General features: G+C 44.3%; 1 protein-coding gene across 4 annotated transcripts; it reads left to right on the top strand.

The window, feature by feature from the left end:
* Nucleotides 1–110: 110 nt before the first annotated feature.
* Nucleotides 111–27986, top strand: MEAF6 (MYST/Esa1 associated factor 6). 4 transcript variants are annotated; one of them, XR_006296545.1, is made up of 8 exons: nucleotides 111–242; nucleotides 1452–1567; nucleotides 4392–4479; nucleotides 4629–4674; nucleotides 20454–20646; nucleotides 25089–25146; nucleotides 25770–25803; nucleotides 26402–27986. XR_006296545.1 is itself a non-coding variant. In XM_043574519.1 (8 exons), exons 1-8 carry the CDS (start codon nucleotides 153–155, stop codon nucleotides 26408–26410), a joined length of 606 nt encoding a protein of 201 aa, XP_043430454.1. In that variant the 5' UTR covers nucleotides 111–152; the 3' UTR covers nucleotides 26411–27986. The 4 variants fall into 4 exon arrangements, 3 of the variants coding, with proteins under 3 accessions (XP_043430454.1, XP_043430455.1, XP_043430456.1); XM_043574519.1 differs by lacking the exon at nucleotides 25089–25146 and adding an exon at nucleotides 24954–24983; XM_043574520.1 differs by lacking the exon at nucleotides 25089–25146.

The following is a 27986-nucleotide window of genomic DNA, read 5'->3' as shown; positions in this document are numbered from 1 at the left end:
GGGGCGCGCGCGAACCCGAGGCCCCCGACGCGGCGCGCCGCGCGGCTCCGGAAACCGCGCGCGCAGGCGCAGTGCGGCGCGGGCGCCCCCTGGCGGGCGGCGGCGCGCAGGGACCGCCCCCCGCCTGGCGCCGCCGCCCGCCTCAGCCCAACATGGCGATGCACAACAAGGCGGCGCCGCCGCAGATCCCGGACACCCGGCGGGAGCTGGCGGAGCTCGTGAAGCGGAAGCAGGAGCTGGCGGTGAGAGAGCGACAGCGGGGGCGCCCGGTGGGGGCCCCGCGCCTGCCGCCGCCTCCAGGGCCCCCCCCGATCGCTCCAGGCCGTTACTCCCCGGGCGCAACGCGGCGCCCGGGAGCCCGGCGGCCTGAGGCCGGCTGCGCGTTCTGCGGCCCGCCGGTGCCTCGGCTTCTCTGCTGCGCGGCTCGAGAGTCGGGAGCTGGGGCCGGGGGGCGGGGCAAGGAGCAGAGAGGGGGAGGGGGCCGGGACAGGCGGGGGCGTGGAGGCGGGAAGGCACCTGAGGATGGGGGGCTTCAGTGTGGGAGCTCGAGAAAGGTGTCTGTGAGCTTTGGGGTTGGGAGCGGTTGTGTCCTTGGCCTTTGCGGGGTGGGTGAGGGCGGCAGGTCCGTGTTCTTTGAGGGGTGGGGTCGGGCGTGTCGGGGGGGCCGTAGGAGACCGGTTCGGGCTTGCCAGTGGCTTGGAGGGGGTGGCGTAGAGGCGAGTGTGGGAGGGGGACACGGTCATCCAGTCTGGCCTTTGGAGGGTGGAGGGGCGCATGTCCTTTTGAGGATTAGGAGATCCGTTGGATGGGGTTTTTGATGGGCATGGCTGTGATGTTTTGGGGGAACATCCAGAAGCTGACAGGCGAGGGGAAGGGATTCAGCCCAGGGAATTGAGAACTGTGATATGCACCCCGGGTCCTATCCACCCTTGGTGGCCACCCCCTCCGCCGTGTTTTGGCTTGGGCACCCGGGAGGGCCATCTCACCTGAAGCTGCCCTTCCAGGTTTCCATGGCAACTGACAGCCCAGGGCCGGCCTTCTTTCTGAGCCCGCGGGGAGGGGAGCGAGTTGGCGCTGGAAGGCTGCTCACCCTTTCGTCTCTTCAGTAGCAATACCTTTGCGCGTGGGGGTGGAGACTGCCCGCGTTCTGCCTGAGCGGGGGTTCTTGACAACTGGGTTTCCATGAACCCTCTGAAGAATCTGCAAAATTTTGTGCATTTTTCTGGAGACAGGTTGTATCCCTTCCCTTCTGGTCTCCAAGGGTTCCAACAAGACAGGTCTAGATTGTCTTAATCTAAAACAGCTTTCCTCTCCCCATGTCATGTCTTTCCACCAGGGCTTAGCGTAATGGAGCTTGAGTGTCTAAGGCTAGTGTCAGAGAATTTGATTCTGTCGGAGTTAATGTTTGCATTTAAAAGGCATTATCCGTTTCCTTGTTTTTCCTCTCCCAGGAAACACTGGCAAACTTGGAAAGACAGATCTATGCTTTTGAAGGAAGCTACCTGGAAGACACTCAGATGTATGGCAATATTATTCGTGGCTGGGATCGGTACCTGACCAACCAAAAGTGAGTGTCAGAAGCCTGTGGTGTTTGTATGGTGCTCTAGTAATATTTGCGTTTTGGGCTATATGTGTTCTTGGTAGCAACTTTGCAGGGAGGCGGTAGCAAAGTGCTGGTGTGGAAGGCAGTCTGGGGTTGAACTTAGACTTTGGCTCGGTCACTTCTTCACTGAGTAATTGTAGACAAATCCTACGTCTGGGAAATAGGGAAAACCTGCTAAGATTTTTGAAAATTTTCAGATTTGAAATATTTCATTTTTTTTAATGTTTATTTTTTTTTAACGTTTTTTAAATTTATTTTTGAGACAGAGAGAGACAGAGCATGAACGGGGGAGGGGCAGAGAGAGAGGGAGACACAGAATCGGAAGCAGGCTCCAGGCTCTGAGCCATCAGCCCAGAGCCCGACGCGGGGCTCGAACTCACGGACCGCGAGATCGTGACCTGAACTGAAGTTGGACGCTCAACCGACTGAGCCACCCAGGCGCCCCTAATGTTTATTTTTGAGACAGAGAGACAGATCGTGAGTGGGAGAAGGGCAGAGAGAGAGGGAGACACAGAATCCGAGGCAGGCCCCAGGCCCTGAGCTGTTAGCACAGAGCCCGACACAGGGCTTGAACTCACAAACCATGAGATCGTGACCTGAGCCAAAGTCGGATCTTAACTGACTGAGCCACCCGAGCGCCCTGATTTGAAATATTTCAAATTGAAATAGAACTGTGCACACTTGATATCCTCACCTTCATTCATCACTTGTTAACATGTTGCCACCTTTGCCTCTCTCTCTCTTTTTTTTCTGATGCTTGTAAACATACACAAACCTATATCTATATACTTAAAAGTTTTAAAAGTCTTAATATAATTACAGGCACATGGGAAGTTGCAGAAATATTAGAGAGGTCCGTGTACTCTTCACCCACTTTTCCCCAATGGTTGGGTTTTATGTAACTACAGCACAATAGCAAAACCAGGAAATGGACATTGGTACAATGTGTATGTGTAATTCCGTCACTGTGTGTAGATTCCTGTAACCACCACTGCAGTCGAGATACAGAAGTATTTCATCGCCGGGAAGCTCTCCCTCCTGCTACCCCTTTGTAGTTCTATCTTCCCTTTCCCCCATACTTTTTGTTGTTGTTAGCCATTCAAGCGGATATCATGACACTGTACCCCTAATTATGTCAGCAATTACCTCCTAAGAATATTTTTCTTACCTAACCACAGTTAACCACACATAGAAAATTAGCATTACATTAATAGTATCATCCCCTACAGCCTTTATTCACATTCTCCTAATTGTTCCCAGCATGCTTGGCTGCCCTTGTTTTGATCCAGGCAGTTTTCGTGTATTGTATTTGGCTGTTATGTCTCTTTAGTCTCTTGATAATAGGACAGTCTCCCACCCTTGTTAGTGGTGAAGTTGTTGTTGATGACACTGTCTTGCAGACTGCCCCAGTTCCAGATTTTTCTTTTCGTGACCTCATGAGGGAGCCGTTAGACATTTCTGGCGAAAATGATTTGTGTGCCTCGTGTGTCATTTACCTCTGTTATATTGGGAGGCACATGATGTCAGATTGCCCCATTATTGGTGCTGTTAAGTTTGAGCATCTGATTTCTCTGTTGTTAAAAATTCGTTTTTTCTTGGGGCGCCTGCATGGCTCACTCGGTTGAGCGTCCGACTTCGGCTCAGGTCATGATCTCACAGCTTGTGGGTTCGAGCCCCGCGTCGGGCTCTGTGCTGACAGCTCGGAGCCTGGAGCCTGCTTCCCATTCTGTGTCTCCCTCTCTCTCTGCCCCTAACCCCTCACATTCTGTCTCTGTCTCTCAACAATAAATAAACATTAAAAAAAATGTTTTTTTAATTCATTTTTCTCTCTGTAATTCGTAAGTAGTTTGGAGGTTGTACTTGTACACGGTGTGAATATATTGCGATCCTCCACATTTTTATTCAGCAATGTTAGTATCTTTTGTTGATTTTTTACTTGAATCACTTAACAGACTGCTGATTCTAATTTTATTCTTTGTGTACATGGCTTACTGGCATTTGGAAAGATGAATCTTGCCTTCTTATCTTCTCTCCCTTTCATTCTGTATTTCCAGACCTCTCTCTTTAGTATCACTACAGACCCATGGATTAAAAAAAAAAAAAAAAAAAAAAAAAATCAGCGTATTGGAATCTAGTACTGTCACTTTTGCATTGTAGAGGCTTTTTTTTAAAAATATAAACTTATTGAAATATATACAGAGGATTGCACACATCATACATACACAGCTTAGTGACTTTTCACAAAGCAAACACACCCACCATTATCCTCTTTGATGCTTAGTTTGTCCCAAACGCGGCCAGCGGGAACCTCCTCATGCTGATGCCTTTGTCCTTTCGACATGACCCTATCAGTCCTTGAGCATTTTGGTTCTTTTCTGTCCCAGTGTGGTGTCTCAGACTCACCTTTTCCTTATCCCAGAACTGGTACCAGCCCTTTCTTTAAGGAACCCTGGTCTGTTCTTCAGTTTTTAAAAATTAAGCTTATCTGACAGAAACATTTCATATCACTCGTCTGGGCCGGTTGTTTTGAGTAAGTATTAAAGTAAATACATATTAAAATGAAAATGGTCATGAACCGCTGGAGCCTGTCCCGCGTTGGAAGCCATTGCTGTCCCTTCGGGCATTCAGGATAACGGATGTTTTGGTCCATCCACCTGGTGTGGAGGCGTTGCATCCAGAGGCTGTCTCTCTTCTGTCTAAGAGAGACAACGAGAGAGAGAGAGTTCTTACACCTTACATCCAGGGCCGTCCCCCGCTTGCTGCTTACGAAGCTTCTTGTGTGTTTTAGAAACTCCAATAGCAAAAACGATCGAAGGAACCGGAAGTTTAAGGAAGCTGAGCGGCTCTTCAGTAAATCCTCAGTGACTTCAGCAGCTGTAAGTGAGGTGGGGGGACTCTTTCTGTGGCCCATTGTTGAGGGAAACCTCAGTTAAATTCCTGTGAGTTTTCCCTTTCCCTGCTGTCCGAGTGCTGTCCTGAGGGCTCTGATAATTTTTCTAGTAACGGGTGGTTTCTTGTCTTTTAGGCAGTGAGCGCGTTGGCAGGAGTTCAGGATCAGCTCATTGAAAAGAGTAAGTTTATTTATTTATTTTCTTACTGTTTTACTACTTTATTTTTAAGCTACAGGAGCCCTTGTATTTAACTCGTATCCAACTGTAGGTCTCAAGACTACATCTCTCATACTTTTGCCTCTCCTTTCTAGAAGGTAAGCACCCTCTAGAGTCTCGTTAATCGTGTCCTTTTGTTTATTTGTTGGCTTGTTTGTTTTTTGAGGAAGAAACTATCATGTCCCTCCTGCCTCTTCTGTCGTGCAGAGGGTGACTGCCCCTGCTCAAAGACACAAAGACAGGTCTTCCCCACTGCTAAGTGTTAGGGGAATTTTTTTTTTTTTTTTTTAACTTAGAAAGAAAACCTTTTCTCATGGAAAATTTTGGACATATCTGATAAATCTCCATGTTCGCAATTTAATAATTCTTAGGAAAATCTGGTCGTGGGAACAGAATGTACCTGAGTGTTCTTAAATATAAAACAGAGAGTAGATAGTATTTACTTTGTGAAGAAATTGTATCATTCTCCAAACGTAAGCCATACAGTCTAATTCTCTGCTGATGTCAAGTGATAGGATATAGATCTATACATTCATCTTTCCGAGTCAGACTGGGTGCAGCTGTATTGAACACTCTTCCTGTGCACTGAATCACTCCAAAGCATAACCTGCTTTTTGTACTGTGGCTGTGTGCTTCTTTCAGATGATGTATCTTGTAGGATCTGGTTCTCGGGTCTGCACTGGGCCAGTGATTCCGAGGAGAAGGGATTTTGGTAGTTTGGGAATTAGAACTACACTGTGACTTTGATTATTACCTCTGGGTACAGATTTCTAAATATGTAGAAAATGCTAGAAAACGTCTGCGAGTTATTTCCACTCAGATTTCCAGGCTCAAAACATTTTATCTAAGATGGAACTGTTCTATTACCTTCAAAACTTGTCTGCCCAGTTTTTTTCTGTTATAGTACTTCCATTCCCCCTCATTCAAAACTCTGTAGGTATCTTTGACTCCTTTCTGCCAGCCTCAACAATTATAGCAAGTCCTTTTGATTTTTCTCTTGCTATGGCTCAAATACGTTAAATCCTACTATTTCTTTTCAGTTAATGCCACTTCTAGGACATAGAGCTAGTGTTATCTGCTCTCTGAAGTCACAAGACTGGTTAAGGAACAGCCTGGACCCCACCGCTGTGAGCGGAGATGGAATGATTACTGACTGCTCAGTTTTCACGAGAGCCTACAATCCTCCTCCTGGCTTAGTGCGTAGTTCAGCATCTGGCCCTGTACTTCACTAGCCACACAAGTACACACCTAAGTACTCGTGAAGGAATGACGCTCAATGCCACTGCTTGCGGAAGCTTGGCTGAGACCAGCACTTACGTATTAAAGATTTTCGGAAACACATGCAGGCCATCCATTCCCCTGAGATCTTCCCCCTGGAACTGGGCCACGCCCCTGGAATAGATCCTGTTGGTCTTCCTTGGTCTTCCCTCTAAAGCTGCATTTGATGAATTACATTTTGGTCCCGTTAAATGTGCCACTGCATTTATTGTAATAGGATGTTGCAGATGTTTATTACCATTACTAATTATTATGTCTCTTAGGACTAGTTGTTTTCCCCGAACAACTAGTTGGTTTTTACTGAAAATCTGATGATGGACTTGATTTGTGTAGGCACTAAAATGTTTTATTTTTTTATTTTTTTTAACGTTTATTTATTTTTCAGAGAGGGAGACAGAGTGTAAGCAGGGGGAGGGGCAGAGAGAGAGAGAGAGGGAGACACAGAATCGGAAGCAGGCTCCAGGCTCTGAGCTGTCAGCACAGAGCCCGACGCAGGGCTCGAACCCACAGACTGTGAGGTCATGACCTGAGCCAAAGTCAGACGCTTAACCGACTGAGCCACCCAGGCACCCCAGGTGCTAAAATGTTTAAAGCCAACTGTGTGGTTCTCCTCTAGAAAGCAAATCCAAACCTAGACCATGCATTCTGGGAATGAATCTTTACTACCGCATCCAGCTTACGGACGTCTTCTGTCCTTCTGTGTTTTACTTGTCTCATTTTAAATTTATTGTATGGATTTTATTATACGAATCTTGGTAAGCGGCTTTGGCTTCTTTTTGGAATAGGGAATTACATAAATACTGGAGTTCATCAATTCAAATGGTCAAAGCCCCTTTAAAGTAATTCTGCTGTGTTCCGTCTCACCACCTGTCATTACCGTTTCCTCCTGCTATTTATTTATTTTTTAAAATCTTTTTCACATTTATTTATTTTTGAGAGACAGAGTGAGACAAAGTGAGAGTGGGGGAGGGGCAGAGAGAGAGGGGGACACAGAATCTGAAGCAGGCTCCAGGCTCCGAGCTGTCAGCACAGGGCCCGACAGAATGTGGGCCCACAGAATGCGAGATCTCAAGAATGCTTGATTGTGACCTGAGCCACAGTCGGACGCTCAACCAACTGGGCCACCCAGGTGCCCCCCTGTTATTTCTTTAAAAAAAATTTTTTTTTCATGTTTATTTTTTTTAAGAGAGAGAGAGAGACCGAGAGACAGAGCTCAAGTGGGGGAGGGGCGGGGAGAGAGGGAGACACAGAATCCAAAGCAGGCTCCAGGCTCCGAGCTGTCAGCACAGAGCCTGACGCGGGGCTCGAACTCACGAACCATGAGATCATGACCTGAGCCAAAGTTGGACGCCTAACCGACTGAGCCACTGAGCACCCCTACTCCTGCTATTTCTTAAGAGTCTATTTCCATCTTGATTTTCTACAGTCAAATACAATGTGTCTATGAATTTCTTTTTAATTATCTGGCTTGGGTTTCGTTGAACTTCTTGTAGCTGTAGCTTGGTATTTTTCATCAGTTCTGGAAAATTCCCAGTATTCTTCAGATGATGCATTTGCTGCATGCTGTCTCCCCTCTCCTCTCCCACTCTACTTAACTGTATGTTAAACTTTCTCATTTTATCCTACATGGTCTTTTATTAGCTCCTCCGTGTCTTCTGTCTTTGTCTCTGGGCCGCCTGCCAGTTTACTAATTCTCCTTTCAGTTGAGTCTGACTTGCTGTTAAACCTTTCCTTGATTTTTTTTTTTTAATTTTTTTTTTCAACGTTTATTTATTTTTGGGACAGAGAGAGACAGAGCATGAACGGGGGAGGGGCAGAGAGAGAGGGAGACACAGAATCGGAAACAGGCTCCAGGCTCTGAGCCTGACGCGGGGCTCGAACTCACAGACCGCGAGATCGTGACCTGGCTGAAGTCGGACGCTTAACCGACTGCGCCACCCAGGCGCCCCTGATTTTTTTTTTTTTAATGTTTATTTATTTTTGAGACAATGCAAGAGACAGAGTGCAAGCCGCAAGGGGCAGACAGAGGGAGACACAGAATCTGAAGCGGGCTCCAGGCTCCGAGCTGTCAGCCCAGAGCCTGACGCGGGGCTCGAACCCATGATCCGTGAGATCATGACCTGAGCCGAAGTCGGATGCTTAACTGACTGAGCCACTCAGGGGCCCCAACCTTTCCTTGATTTTTAAATTTTTTATTACATTTTTAATTTCCAAAATTCCACTTAATTATTTCTAAAATCTGCCATGTAATTTTTCAGTAGCTTTCCCTGCAATTATTTTTAAACTTGTCTTTTGTTTCTTTAAGCAGAGTAAGTAAGCCTGCTTGTTGTACAAGATTCTGTTTTTAATTCTGTACATTCTGTGTTTAATGTGTAATTCTGTGGGGGCGCCTGGGTGGCTCAGTCCGTTGAACGTTTGTTTGACTCTTGATTTTGGCTCAGGTCATGATCCCAGGGTCGTGGGATCGAGCCCCACATTGGGCTTTGCACTGAGTGTGGAGCATGCATAAGATTCTCTGTGTCTCCCCCTTCCGCCCCTGCCCCACTTGTGCGCGTGCATATTCTCTCTCAAAAATAAAACAATTTCAATCTGTGAAGTCTTTTTTAAAAATTTATTTTAATGTTTATTTATTTTTGAGAGAGAGAGAGAGACAGTGCAAGCAGGGGAGGGGCAGAGAGAGAGGGAGACACAGAATCTGAAGCAGGCTCCCGGCTCTCAGCTGTCAGCACAGAGCCCAATGCAGGGCTCGAACTCATGGTCCGTGAGATCATGACCTGAGCCAAAGTCGGACTTTTAACCAGCTGAGTCACCCAGCCTCCCCAACCTGTGAAGTCTTTAAAGACCTGTTTCTGTTGTAGTTTGCTTCCAAAGTCTAATTTCCCTGTGTGCTTATCTTTGACGGTGTACCGCTCACTGTAACTTAAACTATTTGTTGAGTAATTTGAGAGTGAGGATGAAGTTGTTATCTTCCAAAGATTTTATGTTTTCTTCTGATGGGTGGCTGGATCACTTTAAACCAAGTTGCAGGTCCCTGAAAGAGCCAGGTGATTCAAACCAAGCTTTCATTCCACGAGGGGGACGGTGTCCTTTGCCTTTTGCACTTCTCCCTTTGCATAGAAGCTCTCCAGTGTCTCCAGATTTCTGTATAACAGATCTTGTGGAATGACTCCTGTGTTCTTGTTTTTTGATGGTGATGAACTGAACATTTTTTCTGTCTTAGATTTTGAATTGCACATTCTTAGATCTCAAGGGTTTTGGAGTTTGGTACTTTTGGCATTTTGTTTCCACACCATTCTGAACATTTTCTTTTAAAATGCATTACTTTTGGGCTTCCTGGGTGACTCGGTTGGTTAAGCATCTGACTCGTGATTTCTGCTTAGGTCACGATCTCACAGTTTGTGAGATCAATCCCCACACTGGGCTCTGCGCTGGCATCAAGGAGCCTGCTTGGGAATTTCTCTTTCTGCCCCTCCCCCTCTTGTGTTCTCTCTCTCTCTCTCTCTCTCTCAAAATAAATAAACGTTTTAAAAAAAAAATGCATTCCTTGGGGCGCCTGGGTGGCTCAGTCAGTTAAGCGTCCGACTTCGGCTCAGGTCACGATCTCACGATATGTGAGTTCCAGCCCCGCGTCGGGCTCTGTGCTGACTGCTCAGAGCCTGGAGCCTGTTTCACATTCTGTGTCTCCCTCTCTCTCTGCCCCTCCCCCGTTCATGCTCTGTCTCTCTCTGTCTCAAAAATAAATAAATGTTAAAAAAAAAAATTAAAAAAAAAATGCATTCCTGTGGGGCGCCTGGGTGGCTCAGTTGTTTAAGCATCCGACTTCAGTTCAGGTCATGATCTTGTGGTTTGTGAGTTCTAATCCCATGTCAGGCTCTGTGCTGACAGCTCAGAGCCTGGAGCCTGCTTCAGGTTCTGTGTCTTCTGCTTTCTCTGCCCCTACCTCGCTTGCACTCTCTCTCAAAAAAAAAAATAAAGAAAGAAAGAAACATGAAAAAAAAAAATTAAAAAATGCATTACTTTCTGCTTCCTTTGGCCTACCTACCCAAACTAGGATGATAGAGTGGATTAGCATGGTTCCCAAGGGGAATTTTAGGCAAATTAGCTAGGCGTTGTGTGTTTTTGTAAAAAGAATAAAGTAAAAGACAAGCAGGCAGATTTTATCCAGTTTCCTTTAAAGGATCAGCATAGTTGATACTGTTTTATCAGACTCTTCTGAAGCTTTCATCAAACCACATCTCCCCTGAGTGTTCTCATCATTCCAGTGGATAAGTAAAGGGCCGCATGAAGCATTATTTTGGGTATCTTTCTTGCCTCCTTTAAAGTTTTTGTGCTGAAAAGAAGTTAGTGCCTAGCACTATTCAGTAGGTGGTGGTGTTGTTGTTTTAATAAGTAAAGTGTCTCATTTGTAGGCTTATTACACTTAATCAAAATCTGGCATTCTTTTTTTTTCTTTTTTTTTTTTTTTGAGAGAGAGTGAGCAGGGGCAGAGAGAGAGAGAGAGAGAGAGAGAGAGAGAATCTCAAGCAGGGCTCCACACTTAGCACGGAGCCTGAGGTGGGCCTTGGTGCCACAACCCTGGGCTCATGACCTGAGCTGAAATCAAGAGTCATCTAGATGCTCAATCGACTGAGCCTCCCAGGCACCCCCAAATCTGGCATTCTTTACTCTAAAAACGAGTTGCCTTCTTCTGTGTCGGGGAGAAGCAAACAGGTGTCTTTTCTTGGTGACAGCACCACAGGGTTGCCTGACTGCTGCTGTACTTCGGGGTGCTCTAACCCAGCCCTTTTGGCCTCACTCCTCCCCTGCTTCCGGGAGCCCAAAAAAGACCATGATTCTTACTCTGTGGTTGCACTTTGTGTTTTAGCGGTGTTTAATCTAGTCTCCCTGGCTACAGTCCCTATTATAAACCATTTGTAGCCTGATAATCCTAAAACATGGGTTTATACAGAGAACTCAGTAAACATTCACTGTTCAGTGTCACTTCTCTGTTTAGAAATGGCTCGATGACTTCTCCTTATGTCCTGGTAACAACTATTTTATGGCAAATTGTCTACTGTGTTAGAATTTGACTTGCATATTTATGGATCTCAAGGATATTGAGATTGGAACACTTATTGTGTTCCAGACACTATGCAAACCCTTGCATTATCTCATTTATTCTTTAAAGCTACTTCTTGGGGATAAGTACAGATTATAGACTCCTTGAAAGTAGGGAACATTGCTGGAGCTCCAGTGTCTAGTCCAATGCCTTGTCCATAAGAGATACTCAGTACAGAGAAGCGTCCTATTTTACAGATGGAGGAACAGGGTCTGAAAGATTCAGCAACAAGTCACATATCTTAACCATCACCTCATACTGTCTCCCTAGATCAGATCCCTAAATCTGACACTCATGGCTCTTTTTTCTTTTCTTTTTTTAAGTTTATTTATTTTGAGAGAGAGAGAGAGAGGCAGAGACAGAACCCCAAGCAGGCTCTGTGCTGTCAGTGCAGAGCCCAGTGTGGGGCTTGAACTCATGAACCATGAGATCATACATAACGTGAGCCAGAACTGAGAGTTGGGTACTTAACTGACTGAGCCACCCATGCGCCCCCCAGTCACGGCTCTTAACCTGTCTTTCCATTTCTCCTCTCAATCCTCAAGGCGTCTGCTCAAGAGATACTTGATTCATTTGTCCAAAATGTACCTTATGTTTCCTCACCTCTGCACTTTTGCTTGTGCTATTTTTTGTACCTATTTTGGCTTCTCATTTTCCAAGGCCCAGTTTAAATTCCACCCCCTCAGCGAAGCTTTCCCTGAACAATCCGCTCTTTCTTCTCTGGCTCCCATGATACTTAATATCCAGATCAGTCCTTTGGGACATCTGTTACTCCCTGGGATGTTACCTCTTCAGAGAGGTAACACAGGTGGATTCTCCATTCATAGGGCTTTGATTTGATTTTCACTCTTTTGTATGTGTTTCCACACAGGTACTTATAGAATATGACCAACTGATCCATTTACCCAGTACTCCCGTAGCAACTGGTCCAAAATGAGTAAACAGTTGTTTTGCCCGTTAATCTCTCTTTTAGACAGAGCTTCACTTCTTTTTTTTTTTTTTTAAGTTTATTTTATTATTTATTTTGAGAGTGAAAGAGTGAGTTCAGGGGAGAGGCAGAGAGAGAGAGAGGAGAGAGAGACTCCCAAGCAGACTCTGCACTCACAGTGCAAAGCCCAGTGTGGGGCTCGAACCTACGAACCGTGAGATCATGACCTCAGCCATAAATAAGAGTCCAACGCTTAACGGACTGAGCCACCCAGGCGCCCCTATTAATGTCTTTTAATAGAATTGCAGCATTGGCCAGATTTGCTCTAACTTGCCATTCTTTCTTGTCTCCCGCTTTTTGAGATAATCTTTCTCTCCCTGTGCCCAGCCCCTACTCAGTTAGTCCTGTGCTCCTTCTGTCATCCAGCCGTGAGCCAAAGCTTTTATGACCTCATGGCCCAGCAACCCATTCCTGCCCTGGCCAGCGCCTTCGCCATTTGCAGTTTGAGAGATGGCCTTTTTTACCTAAATAAAAATAGGACTGGCTCTGGGAGAAGAAGGCTGTCCTCATCATCCTTCTCCATTTTAAACTCATCTTTGTAGATTTCATTAGATTTTTTTTTTAATTAGAAAAGTAATACATTCAGATGGTACTAAGTCAAACTGCTTAGAGGTGAATATGAAACAGGTTAATTACCTCATGCTCTACTTCACCCCCAACTTTCTGAGGTAATCAACGTTAACAGCTTAACACTATTCCTAACACATCTGGGACACACACACACACACACACACACACACACACACACACACACAGATGCAGACTCACAGGGTTGGGGATTTTTTTTTTTAACTTGGAATTTTAACTATGTACATAAAGAGGATTTTTTTTTTTTAAAGAAAAAAATTGGCTCTCCCAGTGCATATTACCTGCTTTTTCCCTTAGCACATGCACTCCTGCAGGTTGAGTGTGCATCGAGCGAAACGGTAGAGTCGTGATGAAGAGCGTGGGCTTTGGAGCCAAACCGTCTTTGAGTGTGAATTCCGAATCTTCACCTTACGAGCTGTGTGACCTTGGTCAGGTTTCTTAACCTCTAGCCTCAATTCCCGTCTCTGTCAAATGGTCATCTTGGTTGTAGAGGTTTCTGTGAAGGTTGTAGATGTGATATATTTGAAGTGTGGAGGGAGTGCCTGGGTGGCTTGGTTAAGCGTCCCAATTCTCGATGTCAGCTCAGGTCATGATCTCACAGTCTGTGAGATGGAGCCCCATGTCGGACTCTGTGCTGACTCTTGTGGAGCCTGCTTGGGATTCTCTCTCTCCTCTCTCTGCCCCTCCCCACCCCCTGCTTGCTGTCTCTCTCAAAAATAAATAAATAAAGATTTAAAAAAAATTTTTTAAGTGTATAGAACAGTGCCTGGCTTCTAGTAGGGACTGTGTTAGCTATTGTTGTAATCTCACCATTCTTTTTATCTATTATTATTATTATTACTTTAATGTTTATTTATTTTGAAGGAGAGAGAGAGCATGAGCAGGGGAAGGGCAGAGAGAGAGGGAGACAGAGAATCTGAAGACAGAGAATCTAGACTGTCAGCACAGAGCCCAACGCGGGGCTCGAACTCACGAACCATGAGATCATGACCTGACCTGAAACCAAGAGTCCAATACTTAGTTGACTGAGCCACCCAGGCAACCCTCACATTCTTTTTAAAAGCTGAAAAATACTGGGTACCTCCTCTGTGGGTGAGAATTCACAGTGTCTCCATTTTCCCCCCGCTAAACAGGGTTGCAGTAAACTTCCTTGTCTGCTTGCTTTTTTGTAATGGACTTTATTTCTACAGGATAGTGCCCCAAAAGTGGCACTACTGTGTCAAAGGATGATTTTCATGACATAGCACAGTTACTTTCTGTGGTGTGATGGGAAATATATATTTGGTGTTTGTCCCCTGTTCTGGCACACAGCTCCTAAAACCCTTGGAATCTCCAGAGCGATAAGAATGACTAGCAGGTGGGGTGCCTGGGTGGCTCAATAGGTTGAACATCCGACTTCTAATTTTGGCTCAGGTCGTGATCTCTCAGTTCATGGGATTGAACCCCGAGTTGGGCTCTGTGCTGACAGCAGAGTCAGCTGGGGATTCTCTGTCTCCTTCCCCTTCTGTTCCTCTCCCACTTGCACATGTGTGCGTGCATTCTCTCTCTCTCTCTCTCTCTCTCTCTCTCTCTGAAATAAATAAATTTTTAAAAAAAGAATGACTAGCATGCATAAGAAATGTTTTTTAATGTTTATTTATTTATTTATTTTTGAGAGAGAGAGAGACAGAGCAGGGGAGGGGCAGGGAGAGAAACAGAGGCTCTGAAGTGGGCCCTGCACTGTTAGTGGAGAGCCTGATGTGGGGCTTGAACTCACAAAACTGTGAGATCGTGACCTGAGTTGAAGTTGGACACTTAACCGACGGAGCCACCCAGGTGCCCCCAAGAGAAATTTCTGCATGGCAATGAAGATGACTGATGGCTGGGGGCCCCTAGAGAGCTCCAGGATGGGGGCTTAGAACTTTAAGCTCTACCCCCAAATCTCTGAGAGAGGGGAAAGGAGAGGGGCTAGAGACTGAGTGAGTCACCAGTGGCCAATGACTTAATTAATCATGACTGTGTAATGAAATCTCCATTAAACCCCTAAACGGTGGAGCTTTTCTTGGTGAATGGCAGGGTGGTAGGCCCAGAGAAGGCGTGGGTACCTTGCCCCGTGCGTCTCTTCCATTTCACTGCTCCAGAGCTGTACCCCGTATAATAGACAACGTTAACAGTAAGTAAATCATGTTCCTGAGTTTGTGTGGCTATTGTAGCAAATTATGGAAGCTGAGGGAAGGGGTTTAGGGTACCCCTGATTTATAGCCGGTTGGTCAGAAGTATGGGAGGCCTGGGAGTTGGGACTGGTGTTTGAAGTGGGGCACTCTTATGGGATTGAGCCCTTAAGCTGTGGGTCTGCCCTAACTCTGGTAGTTAGTGTCAGAATGGAATCCAGTTGTTGATGTCTGGAGAATCAGGGAATGGGATTTTGGTTTTGGAAAACACCCTAGACTTTCCAAAAAGAGTGTCACCATTTACATTCCTAAAGGCATAGCTTGGGAAGGCCTGTTGTAGATATTATTGGGTAAACTACATGGAAAAGTGAGTACTTTATTTTATTTATTTATTTTTTTTAATTTACATCCAAGTTAGTTAGCATATAGTGCAACAATGATTTCAGGAGTAGATTCCTTAATGCCTCTTACTCATTTAGCCCATCCCCCCTCCCACAACCCCTCCAGTAACCTCTGTTTGTTCTCCATATTTAAGAGTCTCTTATGTTTCATTCCCCTCCCTGTTTTTATATTATTTTTGCTTCCCTTCCCTTCTGTTCATCTGTTCTGTGTCTTAAAGTCCTCATGAGTGAAGTCATGATATTTGTCTTTCTCTGACTAATTTCGCTTAGCATAATACCCTCTAGTTCCATCCACGTAGTTGCAAATGACAAGATTTCATTCTTTTTCATTGCCGAGTAATATTCCATCATATATGTGTATATATATGTATGTATATATATGTGTGTATATATATATGTATGTATATATATGTATATATATATATGTATATATATATATATGTATATGTATATACACACCACATCTTCTTTATCTTCTTTATCCATTCATCCGTTGGTGGATATTTGGGCTCTTTGCATACTTTGGCTATTGTTGATAGTGCTGCTAGAAACATGGGGGTACATGTGTCCCTTTGAAACAGCACACCTGTATCCCGTGGGTAAATGCCTAGTAGTGCAATTGCTGCGTCATAGGGTAGTTCTATTTTTAATTTTTTGAGGAACCTCCATACTGTTTCCAGAGTGGCTGTACCAGCTTGCATTCCCACCAACACTGCAAAAGAGATCCTCTTTCTCCGCATCCTTGCCCACATCTGTTGTTGCCCGAGTTGTTAACGTTAGCCATTCTGACAGGTGTGAGGTGGTATCTCATTGTGGTTTTGGTTTGTATTTCCCTGATGATGAGTGATGTTGAGCATCTTTTCATGTGTCAGTTGGCCATCTGGATGTCTTGAAAGTGAGTACTTGGGGCGCCTGGGTGGCGCAGTCGGTTAAGCGTCCGACTTCAGCCAGGTCACGATCTCGCAGTCCGGGAGTTCGAGCCCCGCGTCGGGCTCTGGGCTGATGGCTCAGAGCCTGGAGCCTGTTTCCGATTCTGTGTCTCCCTCTCTCTCTGCCCCTCCCCCGTTCATGCTCTGTCTCTCTCTGTCCCAAAAATAAATAAACGTTGAAAAAAAAAAAAAAGAAAGTGAGTACTTTTCAACTCTTTATCAAAGTGAATTTTTGAATCTAGACTGATAAAGACCGTAAAATGACAAACCCCTGTGTATCTAGCACATGGCCCCCAAATCATCAGAACACAGTCAGCGCCGTGTTCACACCCCCCATACTCTCACTTCCACCCCCTGTGTTATATTGAAAATCCTAAACATCATACTATTTTTCTTGTCTACATGTTTCATAGAGTTTTTTTTTTTTAATTGTTGTAAGAACACTAAAAATGGGTTCCACAGATTTTTTTTTTTTTTTTTTTTTTTTAAGTAGGCTCAACACCTAACTTGGGACTTGAACTCCAGACCTGAGAGTAAGAGTCACATGCTCTACCAGCTGAGCCACACAGATTTTTAAGTGCCCGATACAGTATTGTTAACTACCGGTACAGTGTTGTACGGCAGATCTCTTAGAGATTCTTCGTGTTGTCTGGCTGAAACTTTCCGCTCGCCATTTCTCCTTCCCCCTGGAGGCTGCCAGCATCCTGCTCTCTGCTTCTGTGAGTCTATTTTAGACCCCTCACCGGAATCGAATCATGTGGTGTTTGCCCTCCTGGGACTGGTTTACTTCAGTTAGTACGACGTCCTCCTAATTCATCAGCCTTGCAGCATATGTCAGAGTTTCCTTCTTTGTCTTAAGGCCAAATAATATATTCCCCTATAGGTATATACCACATTTTCTTTATGCGTTCATCTGTTGATGGACCTGAAGGTTGTTTCCACACCTTGGGTAATGTGAATGAATGCTGCAGTCGACTTGGGAGTGCAGGTGTCTCTTCAAAATCCTGATTTCAGTTCTTTTGGTTAAGTGCCCAGAGGTAGGATTGCTGGATGATATGGTAGTTCTCTGTAAACGATACGCTCTTAACACTATAACCACACCAAGGAAAACAAACAAGCAAACCCAAAACAGAACGTGTATTAGTATTATGTTTCTTTTAATGCTGAATAATATTGCATTGTGTGGCTGTACCACATTTTATTTATGCGTTCATCAGTTAATGGTCGCTTGGCTACTGTTGAGTAACACTGCCGTGAATATCCATGACAAGTTTTGTGTGAGCCTGTTTTCGTTCACACGGGACTTGTGGGACTGCCAAACTTTCCAATGTGGCTGCACCATTTTCTCTTCCCATCAGCAGTGTATGAGGGTTCCAGTTTCTCCACATCCTCACCAACACTTGTTATTGTTTATCTTCCTAGTATCTCTGTGGTTTTCATTTACGCTTTCCTAATGGCTCATGACGTTGAGCATCTTTCCACGTGTTATTGACCACTGTGTATCTTCTTCTGAGAAATGTGTGCAGATCCTTTGCCGATTTTTTAATTTGGCTTTTTCTCTTTTCATTAGTGGGTTCTAAGAGTTCTTATATATATTCTGGATATGAGGCCTCATCAGATTTGGTATACGTGCTTGGCTGAAGAGCCAACGGGGCGAAGCTACCAACTGCGGGATGGTGACTGAATGCCTCTAAATCCAGTGCGGAGAGCCTCTTGTCCTGGGAAACAGGGTGCAGCCAGAAAGGGGCTGCTCCCTCGCCCGTCACACGATATATGTTTGTGGAGAGCCTAGAGCTAAGCCATTTGTAGACAGCCCATTTGTGGGTTGGGGTTTTGTTCCCGGCAGAGCACCTCCCTCGCTGCAATCTACTGAAAGTCAGCCCTCGGCATAAGGGTTTGTAAACAGAAGTAGAAACAAACAAACAAAAAAGGTCTTATCACATATATGAATCGCAAATATTTCTCCCGTTCTGTGAATTGTTTTTTTTTTACTTTCTTCGAATATTGCTTGCAGCTCAAGGGTTTTATATAATAAAACAATATAGTTCAATTTACATTTTTTTTTCCTTGTTATGCTTCCTTTTGAGGTCCTATCTGAGAAACCATTTGCCTAATCAAATGAGTTCTGAGAGTTTTAGTTTTTAGCCCTTACTTACATTTAGGCCTGTGATACATTTTGAGTTAATTTTCGTGTTTGGTGTGAGACAGGGCTCCAACTTCATTCTTTCCTTCGTGGACATCCACTTGTCCCAGCATTATTTATCAGAAAGACGACGCTTTCTTCATTGAATTGTCTTGTCGCCCATGAAAATCATTGGACTGTAAATGTACAAATGTTTGTAACTGGACTTTGAATTCTTTTGATCTGTAGGTCTCTTCTTATGCCAGTGCCCCCACAGTCGTGGTTCCTGCAGTTTGAAGTTTGTTTGCTAATTTTTACATGAAATGGGTTTCCCTGAACCTTAGAAGCACAGTTCACCAGCACGCTTTCTCTGGCTTCCTGGTTGTAGGGCTCCCTCTTCTGTTGCTCTCATGAAGTGTTCAGAAGTAGGGTTTCATGATTTCTGAGATCTGGTTCCATTTCTCCCTTCCACTCTTTTGGGACCATCCCTTTCTTTTCTTCTTATACCCATGACCTACTCAATTTGAAATCCTTCCCAACAGTTTATAATACAAAGGTATAAAAAGAAAAAAATTGGGGTCTGGCTCTGCTGTCCACAAGACCCCTCTTGACAGTTTTTACAAACGGATAGTGTACAAAAAATTAAAAAAAATTTAGGGGCGCCTGAGTGGCTCAGTTGGTTGAGCGTCTGACTTCAGCTCAGGTCATGATCTCACGGTTTGTGGGTTCAAGCCCCAATCGGGCTCTGTGCTGACAGCTCAGAGCCTGGAGTCTGCTTTGGATTCTGTGTCTCCCCCTCTCTATGCCCCTTCCCACTTGCGCTCTGTCTGTGTCTCTCTCTCTCTCTCAAAAATAAATAAACATTAAAAAAAATAAAAAAATTTAAAACAAGAAAACGTGTACATACTTAGGGTCCTTCAATAGTTGAGTAAAGTGAAAGTATTCTTCCGTCCTCATCTATTAAGGTCTCAAGAAATTCCTTTCAGGAAAAACTTAGGTATACATTTGCCAGAGTATATACAATTATTCTTAAAAGTATTTATTTATGAGGCACCCGGGGTGGCTCAGTTGGGTAGATGTCCGACTCTTGATTTTGACTCAGATCTTGATCTCACAGTTTGTCAGTTCGAGCCCTATATTGGGCTCTGTGCTGACAGCATGGAGCCTGCTTGGGATTTCTCTCTCCCTCCCTCTCTGTCGCATGTGTGTGCGCGCGCGGTCTCTCTAAATAAATAAATAAATAAATAAATAAATGTTTTAAAGAGCATTTGTTTATGCAGAGTGTTTTTTAATTTTTTATTTAATATATAAAGGATGTTTTAAATTTTTTTTTCAACGTTTATTTATTTTTGGGACAGAGAGAGACAGAGCATGAACGGAGGAGGGGCAGAGAGAGAGGGAGACACAGAATCGGAAACAGGCTCCAGGCTCCGAGCCATCAGCCCAGAGCCTGACGCGGGGCTCGAACTCCCAGACCGCGAGATCGTGACCTGGCTGAAGTCGGACGCTTAACCGACTGCGCCACCCAGGCGCCCCTATATAAAGGATGTTTTAAAATTGGGAATATGTGTCAGCTGAAGAATATTACCACTTTATTTATTTATTTATTTATTTATTTATTAAGTTATTTATTTTGAGAGAGAGACGTAGCTGGGGAGGGAGAGGGAGGGAGGGAGAAAGAATCCTCAGCAGGCTCCGCACTGTCAGCGCGGAGCCTGATACCAGAACCTGATGAGATCATGACCTGAGCTGAAACCAAGAGTCAGAGGCCTAACCGGCTGAGCCGCCCAGGCATCCCAAGCCCCCTTTCTTGATAGACAGGATTTCTGTACAGTTTGGGGAAGGAACCCAGGCTTCTTGTATAATTATTAATCCCATTCGTGGATTCTGTGTTTAAATAACTCCTGGTTGTATGGTCCCATCTCCCAGCAGTGCTTAGAAAGGCTGCTTTTGGTTACGGTGTCTCAGAGGACTTCTAGTTCAGGAACACTGGTAACTCTGATGCCTTGAGGGTACATACCTTCTCTGTCTGCAAGTATTTTCCTGTCAGGTAAAATGCCTGGTCCTCGAGGATAGGAAATAGTCTCTTTTTCTGTGTATTAGTGCTCCGAGACATGTCTCCTGGCTGCCGGACAGACTGCCTGAGGAATGCTGACCTTGCTTCTGGGACCTGTGTTTATTCCCTCCAGGGGAGCCGGGAAGCGGGACGGAAAGTGATACTTCTCCAGACTTCCACAATCAGGAAAATGAGCCCAGCCAGGAGGACCCTGAGGATCTGGATGGATCTGTGCAGGGAGTGAAGCCTCAGAAGGCTGCTTCTTCTACTTCCTCAGGGAGTCATCACAGCAGCCATAAAAAACGAAAGAATAAAAACCGGCACAGGTCAGTGGCAGGGGCCTCCCCTCCCCGCCCGCCCCTGCCCCCCTGCCCCCCCTGCCCACCCCCCCAACCCCTCCAGCCTCCGTGACCATTGCTGTTAAGGGTCTGTACCAGAGTGAGAATTCTTTGGGATTGGTGCCCCCTTTGTGTTGCAGATGGGGAGAGATTGCTTTGATCCAAATGAAATAGAAGTTTTCTCCAGTGGAGGAATTGGTGGGCATTTAGGGTAACCATGAAGGAAGACATCCTTCCCACTGTTCTAGTGTAGAAGAATGGCATTCTATGAAAACTTTGTTTAATGCGGTGAATTTGGAATCCTTTTAGAAGGGCAAAAGGGGAAGTAGAAATGGAATGTGTGTAATAGTCTTTGGAAAATGCCACGAGTACATGTTGGGAAGCTGGAAAAGTGGAGAAAGTCTTCTGCTCTTAATCCTGGTCCCTGCCTACAGTTATTCGCTTGTGGATGGAGAGAGCTGATCTGACATGCCTTTTTTCTCTTTAAATACAAGTTTTTTGATTCCTTGTGATTTGTTATGTATCTCTCTAATATGCTGATTTCAGATATCAGAGAGGAGTAGTATAAAGTCTGTAAGATATGAGAGTGCCTTTCTAGATAATGTGTGTCCACTGTGTATGTGGGGTGGGGGTTGTCTTTTGGTTTCTTTTGTTTTTACAGTGTGTAATGAGATAGGTATGACATCAGTGGACAGAGAGGTCAGGTGTCATCCAGAGAAGATTTTAGCATTCACTCTGCCTGGGACTATTAACTCAGATAATTGGAAATTAAACAGCTGTACTCAGAGAGGGTAATGGCATAGTTTCTAGAAGAATCTTGCCCTGACCTCAAACCTTCTTCTGGGAGGCATGAAAACCAGGTATCCACAGGCTGGCTTTTGTCCTGCTCCTCTTGGGAGCCTGCATATATGTGTGTGTGTGTGTATAGATAGATAGATAGATAGATAGATAGATAGATAGATAGATGTGTGTGTGTGTGTGTGTGTGTGTATAATGTTTTTATTTATTTTTGAGAGACAGAGACAGAGTATGAGTAGGGGAAGAGCAGAGAGAGAGGAAGACACAGAATCTGAAGCAGCTCCAGGCTCTGAGCTGTCAGCACAGAGCCTGACTCAGGGCTGGAACTCATGGGATCATGACCTGAAGGGAAGTAGACCGCTTAACTGGCTGAACCACCCAGGCGCCCCAGGAGGCTGCACATTGAGAGGAAAGGGGAAGGGCAAGGAGGGCGGAGCTCCCTGTGCTCCAGTGTGCTTCTGGGCTGGCTTGTTCCACAGACGTGTAGGATGTTCCTTCACACGCACCCAAGGCATTCACGTTGTTAGCTTCATGGTTATGGCACATGGGGATAATGTAGAATGAACTTAAACTGGTTTAAGCCTCCTAGGCATCAATAGATTCTTTAATTCTTTTAAAAATTTTTCTTGTCAATGGTGGTGGTGGTTTTTAGACTGCAGAAATAGTATTTCCTCCAAATGGTGACTCAAGACTGCTGCTCAGCACTTTCCTGCAAACCAAAAATCACTATGCCAATCTCGTAACTGCAGTAACAAATAGCAAAAATTGCTTATCTTTTTTTGTGTGTAGGTTATAGGCTGTATAATCACTGTGGTAGGACTAATGCTAACTGATCACAAACAGTAGCAGGGAACCATAATCTTTTTTTTCTTTTTTTTAAGAGAGCACGTGAGTGGAGGAGGGGTGGAACAAGGGGCAGGGGGAGAGAGAGTGAGAATCTTAAGCAGGCTCCACGCTCAGTGCAGAGCCTGATGCGGGGTGTGATCCCATGTCCCTGGGATCATGACCTGAGCAGAAATCAAGAGTCAGGCACTCAACCGACTGAGCCACCCGGGCCGCCCCCCACCTCCCGAACCATACTCAAAATATTTTTTTTTAATTGTCAAGATAATTGTCATTATTATAGCAACAATTGTGTTGCTTTTATTAAATTTACTCCAGTGTCATTTTAAAGTAATTACTCTTTTCCTATTTCACAGTGTCCTGAGTAGGGGGAACATTCCTTGAAAGTTTCTGGATGTTTCTTCCATTTGTGGTACAGTAGATAGCTACTGTTTATTATAGGTAATCCTTCCCTTTGAAAAAAAAAATTTTTTTAATGTTTTATTTATTTTTGAGACAGAGAGAGACAGAGCATGAGCAGGGGAGGGGCAGAGAGAGAGGGAGACACAGAATCCGAAGCAGGCTCCAGGCTCCGAGCCAACAGCCCAGAGCCTAATGCGGGGCTTGAACTCACGAACCGTGAGATCATGACCTGAGCCGAAGTCGGATGCTTAACCGACTGGTGCCCCAATCCTTCCCTTTTTTTAATGCCATGATCAGCTGACCGATAAAAGGGAATTAAGCATGAACTTAACTTTCCTCCTGCAGGCTTCTAGTACTAGTAGATTTCCATAGAAACAGCATTTCTTCCTGCCATTTTTATAAATACTAGGATTTATAAAGATCTTCGATGTTAGTTATTGCTTTCACAAATGACATTTTCTCTCTGGAAAGCTGGAGCCTTTTGTCACCCGCCTGGTGTGGTATCTGGCCGGCCTCCTCCCTTTGGCTGTAGGCGCTTACCTTCCCCAAGGGAGCAGAGTGGAGCTGATTTGCCTTCTTTCTGTGTAAACAGGTTCAGTGCACTGCAGTGGCATCTCAGTGGCCAGTTAAAGTTCTCAGATTTCTGCCATTTTTGGTCAGGAAGTGTCCAGACCCCTTGCCCCCTGACTGATGTCTCTCCTAGTGGGCATGGGGCTGGGGCTGGAGTGCTTTTTGTTTGTACACATTTGAACGTTTGCACCCCGAACGGTACTTGTATCTCCCCCGCAATGTGCCACCCCCCCCCCACCTATTTAGATGAAGTCAGTTGTAAATTATTTCAGCAAATGCCTGAGTACCCACTGTGTGCCAGGCCCTATTTAGTGCTGAGTAAAGCAAAGTGGAAATGAATATGGAATATTTGAGCAAAAAGGAATAACTTTTGGATTTGTCCTCCTTAGGAGTATGAACATTTATCAAATAATGGTTAGCATTCACAGATGATCACCCTGTTCTGAATTCTTATATTTTACAGGGTATCTGAACAATAAGTCCCAGCGGCTGTAAGGAAGAAAGCTGCAATAATAACTTACAGCTGTTCTTACAGGTCTTTACTAATATACAAAACCCTAGAATTCTTCCAGGTAGTTTGCGAAGTTTTCATTAGGTGGGTACAGTCTACTTTAATTTGCGAACAAATTGAGTTAGGCCGAGAGTTAGGTTGTTGATAGTTCCCGGTTGGTACACCGTGTACCCTTTCCCAGATGCCGTAAGTGACACGGTTGCATAAGGGATACCGAAGTTATGCTTTCTTCCAGCTTCACTCTTGCAAACATGGGCTAGGAGGAAAATACAGCATTTTGCATATTGTTCCAGCACCTACCTACGCTGTAAAAGGTGTTACAACAGCCAAGGAGCCGGTGTCATGCTCAGGGTTCATGTTTGCCTTGGAGGTCTGCCTGGACCGTGGTCTGTTAGCAGCGATGGCCTACACAGCCTCCTCCCCTTCACCGTTCCCTTGCAGATCCCCGAGGCTTGGGGGCTTGGGGAGATCGGCTCTCCTTTGTTTTAGTAGGGGGGGGCCGTCAGTTTGGGTGTTCGAAGTCCTGGCCCTGACAGGAACAGTTAGCTGTCATCGCCAGTTCAGGGGCAAAGTGACTTGTCTCTGCAGTTTCTGGAGCAGGCCTAGCACTGAGGTGATTCGTTTGACCCTGGGCCTCTAGGATGAATGCTGTAGAAAGAGGACCGTGTTCCCCAGACATGCCTCCAACATAGAACTTGAGTTCAAAGTTGCAAAATGCTTTCTTTTTAAAAATGTATGATGTTTTTATCTCTTATGTTGGTCAAAGTATATTGTGCTGAATTGTTAGTACTGTCTTCGAAGCACCTTTTTCATGGTATGACTAAACCCTTCTTTCTCTATTTCTTCTAATGCCCTATTTATATTCTTCATGACAATTAAATATTTTACAAGTTCTAACTCTGAGTCTGGCAGCTAATAGAGGGCCTGCAGTTACCTCGTTTCCTAATGAAATAACTTTTCCTTTCATAGTCTGCTCTGATACAAAATCCAGGAGGGAAGGGACTCTCCCAACCACAAAATCTTGGGTGCTTTGATGTTTGAAACTTTATCGCTTAAGATTCTGAAAGCTGATTTTGTTTCTACAAATCTTGCTAGGGTGGCTAATCGACTAATTTATTCAATTAGTATATTAATTTCTATTGCTTTCTTCCTTTCAAATGCTGCCCCTCAGCCCGTCTGGCATGTTTGATTATGACTTTGAGTAAGTTTGATTTGAATTAGTATTTGTGCTGTGTTGTTTAGTGTGTAGAGACCGATATGCCTTTTTGAGACTTTTCTAACCCATAGTTTATCTGTTCAATTGTAGGTATGTATATTAGGTTAGGCTGGGAAGTTTTTTTTAAAAACAGAAAAACGTGATGGAGGTAACATTTTATTTAATAACTTAAGCAAAATTAAGTAAACTTCACTCTTATGCATTTTAATTTCTTTAAAAGTAGATAACCTTTACTTTTAATTCACATTTAAATTGATTTTCTGGCTTTGCTTCGTAAGGAGATTAATAGTTTAAGATCTTGATATTTTGCTTTGGAAAGACTTAAAAATTGAAATTTGTTTAATTTCTTTTGTGTTTCCTGTCCAGAAATACAAACTCCTAGTCTCTTTCCTGTTCTTAATCATTATGTGTCTCAGTGATTATCAGTGATAGAGTTACAGAGCTAACACATTAACGTAGAGCATGCCCTCTTAATCCAATCTCTTTAACGCCTAGTTCTGAATAGTTTTAAAATGATACGGCTTTTGTAACTGCTGTACATTTCTTTTTGTCATCTAAGTCTGCCTTGCGGCAAGAGTATCTGCTTATGTTTTTAAATACTTGCTCAATAATATCTGGGTAAACAACTAAATGTGACATAGTCTAATGAAGAATGTGGATTTTACTTAACCAAATAGTCTTTGTTATAGCTTGTGCCCTATGCAGTAGCTGATTCCTGGCCCCTTTTTCTGTAAATTAAAATGCAAATATCTTTTATCTTTTCTATCACAGGATTGATCTGAAGTTAAACAAAAAACCACGAGCTGTAAGTATCAGCCAGACCATTTCAGAGAGACTGGTGATTTTGTAGATGATTAGAACCATGTGTTTGTCCTCAGAGCCCGAGTGCTCCCGCATGAGCGCTCTCTCTCTCTCTCTCTCCCTCTCTCCCTCTCTCTCTCTCTCTCTCTCTCTCTCTCTGTCTCTTGTCTCTCTTGTCTCTCTCGGGTTGCAGCTCTCATTTTGAAGGCTGGGGTGTCCATTTGGGTACACTTCAACTTGTAGGTGTTACTTTCTTTTGTATTTTGGGTAGAGAAAGGGGTCACACATTTTTCCTGAAGAAAAAGTCCCTTTGATTAAAAAATGAATTACTACTAGGATTTTTTTTTTTTTCTTTCTTTCTCTGATTGGTGAGCTCAGGGGGCCTGATAAGGGCAGCATTGATGTTTCGGTCCCTCTCTGGACTTGGAAGACAGGCCATTTTCAGATGTGAAGTGTTGTCTGTTACATTTGAAGTAGAATATTTGGCTACAGAGCAACCCCCTAGCAGGGTTCTTTATGGGTGAGGTTTTTTTTTTTTCCCCCCTAGGTTCAAACTGATGTTCTACTGAGAGTAAGTTGGGACTTTGTTTTTCTCTCTTTAGGACTATTAGAAGACTCATTAGTGCAGAAGCTTCCAGGCTATAGAGCCCTGCTTCCCTCCTCCGACCTCACAAAGATAAATATCCCTCACCTGAGCGTGCGGCCACCCACCTCTGCTTTCCCAGACCCAGTGCCTGTGACTCTGAATAGTTTGTTCTGAACCGTGGTGACAAGTCATTTCTGTAAGACCACATTGGATCATTTACTTTGTGTCATTTTTGGTAACAGAACAGCAAGAAGACCAAGACGTGGTTACAATTCCAGCAAGTTGCTAACTGTGCGTTTTTCCCTTCTTGGAATGAGTGTCTCCCCCCCTCCACCACGCCCCCCCCCCCCCCAAAACTGGCTGGCACCAGCTTCTTCGTCTGTGATACCCATTGAGACATGTTCTCCGGTTTTGTTTTATGCCGAAAGTAGAACATAGGTCACATTTCAGAGGGAGGCTGTAAATATCTGGCATTTTCCTATTTTGTTTGTGTTTTATTATTTTTCTATTGTTTTTACCATCTTCTTTTCTTTTGGGACTTTTTGTAATGCCGTTGTACAGCTCATACCTTCCTGCTGGCATATCTGATCGTCCGCTTCGCGCAGTTGCCACTATTTTTAACAGAGAATGATCTGGTTTACCATAAATAAGATGGGAAACGCGGCTCTGTGTTGTTTTTTTTTTTTTTTTTGCAGGGGAAAGGTAAAGAGTGTTTATTTAATAATTACCTATCTTAAATCTTTCTGCGTTGGAAGCAGTTTCATGTTCAAGGAACAGGAAAAGCTGAAAGACCTAAGTTTAAATCAATCCTTTTAAAATATTTTTATTCTTTTATATAAATAAAATTTCACAGGTGTTGACTTCTCATGCTTTACTTTTAAACCTGAGATTGTTTTTTCACTTATTTTATTTATTCATATCATGCCTGATGGAAATTTCTTTCATTCTCCATTTTTCTCTCTTTGCTGGTATCTGCCTGATTAAACGTTGCTCTAAAAATCATTAAGGCATATGGAAAGGCTCTCAGTTGCACCCAAAGCCAGTAACGAATGGAGTTCTTGAGCAGAGTGAAAGATAGGATCCGTGAGAGCCAGCGATGCCCGGCAGACCCCCTTCCTCACCGGGCCGGCCGGGCTGAGGATCTTGCCGATTTGTTGAACTGTCACCTGCCTCTTGAGTGGTGCTCTACCTCGGCTGCTCACTGGAATCACCTGGAGAGCTTAAAGACCTACCGATGCCTGGGCCCTCCCCCCACCAGAGACTCTGACTGGGGTGCAGTCTAGTTTTGGGGATTTCCTTCCAAAGAGTTCCTGGGATTCTGATAAGAAGCCAGGTTGCAAACCACTGCATTAGGAGTGTTTGATTGAAATCCTATGTTGCGAATCAGTCTGTGGGATAAGATTTGGGGCCCCACCTTTCCTTTGATACTATTTAGTCATAGTCCTTGATTTATGCCCATATCTTTGTTAGAAAAAATATGTTCCATTGTGATAATATTGGTAGAGCTGAATACGGATGGCATCTGTTATCAGAATGAGTCTACCTTGTCGGATGTGCAAACGCTTTCAGTCTTGTTCTCAAATAAACTTTTTTTTTTTTTT

This window comes from Prionailurus bengalensis, chromosome C1, assembly GCF_016509475.1.
Source record: "Prionailurus bengalensis isolate Pbe53 chromosome C1, Fcat_Pben_1.1_paternal_pri, whole genome shotgun sequence".
Lineage (NCBI taxonomy): Eukaryota > Metazoa > Chordata > Mammalia > Carnivora > Felidae > Prionailurus > Prionailurus bengalensis.
This window is presented reverse-complemented; position numbering and strand designations above follow the sequence as displayed.

Coding starts and splice junctions, on each gene's coding strand:
- MEAF6 (XM_043574519.1), top strand. CDS start 153: ATGGCGATGCACAACAAGGCGGCGCCGCCGCAGATCCCGGACACCCGG. Junction 1,568..4,391: donor CGGTACCTGACCAACCAAAA/GTGAGTGTCAGA, acceptor TGTGTGTTTTAG/AAACTCCAATAGCAAAAACG. Junction 4,675..20,453: donor GGATCAGCTCATTGAAAAGA/GTAAGTTTATTT, acceptor TATTCCCTCCAG/GGGAGCCGGGAAGCGGGACG.